This window comes from Nyctibius grandis, chromosome Z (assembly GCF_013368605.1).
Source record: "Nyctibius grandis isolate bNycGra1 chromosome Z, bNycGra1.pri, whole genome shotgun sequence".
Taxonomy (NCBI): Eukaryota; Metazoa; Chordata; class Aves; order Nyctibiiformes; family Nyctibiidae; genus Nyctibius; species Nyctibius grandis.
In genome coordinates, this window is record NC_090695.1 from 96,675,278 (window position 1) to 96,682,523 (window position 7,246).

At 59.0% G+C, this 7,246-nt stretch overlaps 1 protein-coding gene across 1 annotated transcript; it reads right to left on the minus strand.

Moving 5' to 3' along the window:
- Positions 1–228: 228 nt before the first annotated feature.
- Positions 229–6,491, minus strand: TNFRSF13B (TNF receptor superfamily member 13B). Its single transcript, XM_068423996.1, has 5 exons — positions 6,365–6,491; positions 3,933–4,073; positions 2,765–2,881; positions 1,881–2,132; positions 229–503 (listed from the first exon to the last, which is right to left on the minus strand). The coding sequence occupies exons 1-5, from the start codon at positions 6,489–6,491 to the stop codon at positions 229–231; spliced, it is 912 nt and encodes a 303-aa protein (XP_068280097.1).
- Between the last annotated feature and the right edge of the window lie 755 nt (positions 6,492–7,246).

Consider the following 7,246-nt stretch of genomic DNA (forward strand, 5'->3'; position numbering starts at 1 on the left):
AGTGCACAGGAATAACAGGAATTTCGTTTCCTGAGTGGCAGAATAGAGCACTGGCTGTGACCTACGGCACTGCCTGTAGCCTACAGCCCTTGGGCAAAGGCTGTGCCAGGCCCACCAGTCCTGGGAGAAGCCGTGACAGTCACTGGAAACAGAGGGTGAGGCAGCTGTGTTTTGGGGGCAGAGGGAGCATCCCTCCTTTCTGATCCTGCACAGGAATGTTCGCTACGGTCATGCCATGGGTGTCTTCTCTTGTGAAGGAGAACATATGATTTTGAAGCAGCCGTTGTCAGGGTTGGGAATGGCCCCAGCGCTTCCTGTGCTGCATATCCCGGTGTGAGAGGGAGCAGCCCTGTCTGCTATGTGGTAGGAGGTGCTGTGGCATGGTTTGGTCTCTCGTACAGCAGAGCCATGTCCAGGGAAGCAGAAACCACAGGTTTCCACCGGCTCTGGGATCCTGATGCTGGTGGATCCATCACCAACGCTGCCCGCTTCCACCAGACGGTCTGCAAATAAATTATGTGCATTAGCTTAAGGGTTTTCAGGAGCACCTTTTACCCAAGAAATACTTTGCAGAGCTGCACTAGAGCCTACAAAAGAGTCAGTCCTGGAACGGGAGCAGACATCCACCTCCCACCACTTCGATAAAGCCCACGGCCCTCTGTGTTGTCCGTAGTGCATCACCTACACGCTCACACCTAGTCCTGCCGCCCTGGGAGGTGAGATCGGAGGGGGAGGTTGGAAAATGCCTTGAGCAGGGAGGCTGGAGGTTGAGCACTAAAGCAGTTGTAAGACTTATTACATGTAAATTGTCTTTTCATTAAACGCTGCATTTGTAGCCTATGCAAACGCGTCGGTGCAGCCCTGTGCAAGGTGCCAGAGCTCCGGCGGGTGCCAGCTGGCCGGTTCAAGGGACCCACGATGCTCCACGGGCTAGACGAAGGGCTCTGCTCCGTTACCTGAGGTCTGCTAAGCAAGGTTAGACTGGGGGTATTAAAAAGCACGCAGTAAATTTGTTGAACTTGGCGGCCTCCCTTAAAAGTGAACGTTCAAAGCCGCTGTGTCCTTCAACCAAAGCAGAAAGGGATGGCTTGAATTACAGTTCTGCTGGAGAGTGACTCCGAGCCACACACGGGCTCGTGGGCTTTTTCTCTGTGATTTTTGACATCCAGCATGGCTGGCTTGGAAGCCAGTATGTAAACATGTATGTGTATGCATAATTGTTTTTTTTTATGTTTAAAGGCAGAGAAGGAGGGAGAAGGAAAACATCTTTTCTATGTTGACTCACTGCCTGTTATCCTTTCTCTGTCTTTTCTCTCTAAAGCAAAGACTCATGAAGCCTCTCTGGTTCCAGAGCTAAAACTGTGTGTGATGTTGCAAGGTAATGCAGCAGATCGGCTGCATCATTAGCCTGTTTGAAGGAGCAAGTAGCCAGCGTTGCCGTGGCTCTTGCCAGGCAGCAGTTCACCTCAGAGCAGCCCCAGCACAGCCCCGAGCGCAGGAACCCAGAGCTGCGATTGCCACGAACGCCCTGGCTCTTCCTTGGGCGGGTGGTTCATTTTGGAGGAGGGTTGGCTTTTTGCAGCCCCTTCTCCCCACGGCTCAGCCTCGGGATAGAGATGGGAGAGGTGGCGGTTGGTGGTGCAGGGGGAAGCTGTGCCTGTGACTTTGTAAGAGAGTGACAGAGAAGGGGGTTACGATGGAGAATCTGGGCACGGGGATTCAGTCCTGCTCCTCTTCCAGGCTCAAACTGAACTGCATTGCACGTCATTTGCTTTCTCTCCCTCCCCTGCTTACAAACTGGCTCTGCTTTCTGTCCCTCCCAGCGGCATCTGGGAGCTCCCCATCCTCTCCCAGTACCCCCCAGTACAGCCAGCACTCACCTTTGCAGGGGTCCTCCCTGCGGTGGCAGGTCCCAGCGCTGGCTTGGCAGGAGACCACCTCTCCCTTCCTCCGCAGGTGGGTCCAGCCCAGGAGCAGGGAGCAGAGGAGGGCGCAGAGGCAGAGCCCCAGCAGCAGGTAAACCACCAGCCACGGCTCCTGCTCCACGCACGCCTTCTGCTCCAGCACGGCTGCGGGCGGCGAGGCCGTGACCAGGGTGGCTGGCGGAGGCGGGGTGGGACCCAGGGCACCTGCTGTGGGCCAGGCAGAGATGGGTGTGCTTAGAAAGCCCTCGGGTACACGCTTCATGCTATTATTGACTTTTTGATAGGGAAAGGGTGTTGCTAATAGCACTCGTGCACTCTGCTTGGAAAGGATTTGAAAGCAGCAATGCACAGCCTCTGTTTGCTTGCATTTCTCTTCCAAGGAGAGATAGAGGAGATCCCTTCCCACCCACATTCCCATCCTTCCCCCTTCTCCCGTGACCACATTTCAACCCCAATGTGGGAGTTGTGGATCTTGGGGAAAATAACACATCCCCTCCTGCTCCCCCTCCCCGAGGGCTGGAGGCAGCTCAGCGAGGTGGGAGATGTGGCTGCAGATCCTGCCCCGGGGCTGGGAGAGCTGAAGGATGGGCCTGTAAAACACCGACACGCAAAAGGGAAAACACACTGTGTGATGGAGAAAAAGGGAGACAGACAGACAGACGCCCTGGCTTACTTTTCCTCGGTCCCAGTGACACAGCAGCACACACACAACCTCCCGGGATGACAAGAGGGGATTTGCTGCCCCTTCCCCAACTTCGGTCCCGTAACCTGGCTCCTCTTCCAGCCCAGCCCGGGGGTCCTGCCCCGCAGCCCCGCTCTCCTGCCCTCACCAGCCTTACCCTCGCAGGACGGGGCGCATTGCTTCGGGTGCTGCCCGCAGACCGTCGCGCAGTTGATGCATCTTTTCAGGAGCTCGTCGTAGTAGAAGCCGGCTCTCCTGTTGCACTCCGTGGCCTCTGCGGGAGGGGCGGGAGGCGAACACGGTGTCCTGAGCATGTCCTCCTCCCCTGTCACTGCAGCACGAGGCTCCCAAACCGCTCTCCTCCCACCACACCCGGTGCTTGGGTTCGTGTGAGGACGAACTCGCGGCTGCGCTGAACGAGCTCGCGGCTCTGCCGGGTGCAGGGCAGGACCTGCCCGCTGCCGTGAGCACTGGCAGCCTCTCCAGGGCTGGCAGGACACAGATCCATGGGATTTATGGTGGTGTTTGACCGTATGATGAATACTGGGGCAAGGCAGCAGCACAGGGAGGGGACGGTACGCAGCCACACGTGTGCAGCCGTACCTGCCTGCGGCAGCGAGCTGCTGGTCGCTGCTCTTAGAGCTGCTGCCGCCCTGGGGCTTTCACAGCTTTTTGGGACACACCAAAACCTGCCTGAGCACCAGCTCGGGACCCCGGGGATGGCATCTCCTGTCCTCAAGGGGGAGATGTGACTTGGCACAGTGCTGGCTCCCCTGTGCCCTAGGACAGGGTGCAGCAGTCCCAGACTGTGGCTGGCCGGGGAGGGAAGGGGCCGTGCACAGGGCTGCGTGCGGGGTTTGGGTGAAAAGTGCAGGTCTCTTCCTCCTCCTCACCTGTGATCGCTGCGCCCGGGTGCCTGCCCCGGCACAAGGCTCGCAGGACAGCCTTGCAAACCTACAGCTGAGTTTATCGTTACCCACATCAACTGGACCTGATGTGTCTCGAGGCCCGGCCTTTGGAGGGTGGGGTGTCACCGATGGGGGACGTGAGTGTTGGTGCAGCTCTGGGAAGGCTCCCTGTGACCCCAGAAAGGGGAGGTACAGAGACGTGGACAGCTTGATCCCAGTCTGTGCTGAGCTGTTGCCAGACCCAGCCCATCGCGGGGAAGCTGTCACGTTCCCCCGCGGTTTTGGCTCAAAGCTCTTTTAAGCTGAGCTGGCTCGGAGCCCGCCCTGTGCTTTATCCCAGGACCTCATCTCCCCTCCCAGCTTCGCCCCATCGCTGCCTGCTCGGCCCAAGGACCGCAGGCACCACCCAGCACTCACCACACAAGACAGCACACCTCCGTGCTGCGGGCCGGCCGCACACGAGGCTGCAGGGGATGCACCGGCAAACGAGGATGTCCCAGTACTGCTCGTCGGTGCAGTTGTTCATGGCATCTGGCCTGACGCACATCCCATCCGTGGCTGCAGAACGGGAGGTAAGTAGGGACGGGGTGACCACCCCGAGGCTGCCCTGCCGCCACCCCGTCCCTTTGCTGGGGCTGGGACCCCTTGCAGGGGGATGTCCGGCTGTGCCCCAGCACTCTCTGGTCCTAGGCTTGAGCAAGAGCATGCAGCAAAATCTGCTTCAGGCTTAGTAGGCTCTTGAAATTATAACCCCGATGAGCATGTCCTGTGCAGGTGCCAGGGGACATGCAGGGAGACCACCCTGCCTTATCGGTGGCCCCGTGCTGCACCCTGAGGGTCTGGGGTGCAGGCAACTGCCTGCAGGAGTTAGAGCAGCGGGAACTGCTCTTGTCTTTAGAGGTTTTTCTGAAACTAACAGAAATACGACCAGGATGACCACCGGCAACGTCTTCTGAAACAATTTTTAATTCTGGAAACTTCTGAATTCCCCTGGGGCAGCAGGGCAGTTCGTGCCACACTGTGCATAATTTCTGACATCTCCCTTTGGTGTTCCGGCATCATAATGAAACTCAGTTTTGATGTGTAAAACTCCCCCGAGCAGCAGCAGGAGGGACGTCTCTCGGGGAGAGCTTTAAGCACTGGTGGAGGTGCTCTTGTTCCCGCGGGGAGCCCTTCGTCCCACCCTCCTCTGCCGCCCTGTGCCCACGTGGGCTGGGTGTGATACCGAAGGCACAGGAGCGAGGCTTTGGCAGCGGCCCTCCACAGCACACAAATCTAGCCGACAACTTGCAATTTTAAGGATCAGTTTGTTAATGAGCGTTTACTTATTAGCAGCTGAAATACGTGTGCGCATGTACCCATCGTTGGGTGCTGCATCTCTCTGTCTGCAGCCTCACCTGTGCCACCACCACAGGGTTTGGCCTCGGAGGCAACCCAAGTGATGGCCTCAGGCCCTGGCTGTGCCCCAGCTGATCCCCACGGCTTGGCAGTACCTGCCGGCGTGCTGTGCCGTGCCGTGCCGTGCCATGCTGTGTCACATGAGGGGTCTGCGGCGAGCGTGCCCAAGCAACTGCGGGAAGCGCCAACCCAACACGAGGGAAAACCACATGGAAACCTGCCGTTTGCTGACCGAGAGGGCTCGAGGGTGACCACATCCCTCTGTGGGGCCGTGCTGGGGAGCCGCAGCTGCTTCCTGCTGGTGCTGGCAGGACCCGAAAGGTTTCAGCCTCCCCGATGCCACAGCATGGCCCCGGCCTCCGTGTGCCCAAAGGCTGCAGGTTGCCTCGGCCGGAGCCTCTGCACGGCAGCAGTTGCAAAGCCAAACTTTGATTTTTATATAAAAACCCCCCTGTGCTCTGACAGGGATCTCTCCTTCTCTCTCTGTGGTACTTGGGAGTGTGCAGCAGTCGGGCGCGTTGCGTGTCCGTCTGTCCTGCCACTGCTTGCACAGCACCTTCCCTTCAGAGGGGCTGGGGACCGGCTTCCTCCACCTCCTGCTGCGAACTGGCTCCTACCTGGGGCAGCACATGTAAAACCCTCCCGTTCTCAGGGATAAACCCACTCTGCACAGGGACGCTGGCCTTACAGTCCCAGTTGTTCAATTAACATTGCTATAAAATTAAATAATTACTTTCTATTGAGCTGACTGAAGACATTCCCCAGGGCAGAGCGAGGCTCAGGCCGGCGCTCTCCTCAGATGCTCTTTGAGGATATTTTGTACCCAAAGAGAAGAGAGAGAAGACCTCCATGGACGGCGGTGAGCCCCGGGGATGGCGGTGAGCCCCGGGGACGGCGGAGAGCCCTGGGGATGGCGGTGAGCCCGGCCACCCTGGAGCTACGGTGGGGTTTCACACAGGGTAGCTACATGGGAAATGGAGATTTGGGGCTGTGTCTAAGCTGAGGGGCTGCAGGCTGGGCAGCTCCTTCCCCTCTGCTGCGAGGGCAGGGCCAAGCCGGGTGTTCAGCCCTATCTAGGAAAAATCCCGATGGCTGAGCTCCCCTCAAGGTACGTGTGGTGCACCCAGCCAGGCTTTGCAGCCACTTGTTTTCCAGTAGAGCAGGGTGCGTCTCCCCCTCTGCCTCTGCACCCACCAGGGACCAGCACCCCCAACTCCCCTACGGGCCCCTCGTCCGAAGCATTAAGCGTCCATTTCATCTCCAGCCCCATGGCACTGACCAATTTCAGAGGGTGGAAGCCCTTTGTGGTGGCTCTGCTCCCCCAGCGAGAGCCCGGGGAGACCCTCTGCTCCCCACCAGCACTCTGGACATGTCACCGTGGCCCCGAGCCCTGGCACGAACAAGCCCCTCACCCCCATCTCCCCACACAGCCCCTCCATGGCGTAACTCACGTTTGACTCTCCCGTGGTGTCTAGTCCCCCTCGGCTCCTGCCATTGCACTGCGAGCTCCAGCCCCGAGCCCGCGCATTGCTTGGGAGGGTTATTATTAGAGATAGATTTGATTAATGCCTGGGCCATGTGTTTCCTGGGGTTTCCCCCTTATCCCTTTGATGCAAATCGGCCGCACTCACAGTGCATTGCACTGGCTCTCCGGGCATCCTGGGGGATGAGGGCCGGGGGGAGGCACCCTGCGAGGTGCAGGGAGGGGTCCTGGGACCAAGCATCGCTCTGCGCACCCGTCCTTGCCCTATCCATGGGATGGTCAACCCACGCCGCTGGCCTGTGCCCTGCTCACGGCACGTAGAGCATCTCATGGGCCCCAAGAAGGTGCTTTAAATGCTGCTTTTGCTGGGCTCAGGGCCCGGTGCTGCTGGCACTGGAGGTGCAAGAAGTGTTAATGACCCAGCTTGGCTTTCACAGAGGGAAAGAGCTACCTCTGCACTGCTGGCAGCCTCCGAGAGTGTAGCTGGGTATTTATTTTTAGATCCCACCTCACCCCACGAGCGGAATGGGCTTGATCAGCAAACCGGCGAAGCAGCAGCCGGCGGCACCCCCAGGGCTGCCCAGCGGTGGGGTTCAGACCGCGCCGTGGTGCCCAGAGCATGGGAGGGAGTGGGCTGCCATTGCCGCCACGGCTGCCCCGGTGCCTCCAACCGGCACCATACCCCAGGGGGATCTGGCTGGTGGCACCGATGCTCCGTTGGGAATGTCTAGTGAAAGCAAAGCCAGCCTGTGCGGTTGCTGGTTTCCCACTTTTCCACAGGCAGCACATTTGTTTCTGGAGATTTCTTCCCCTTTCTCGAAGAGGTGCTGGCCTGGGGCCGTGGCCATGC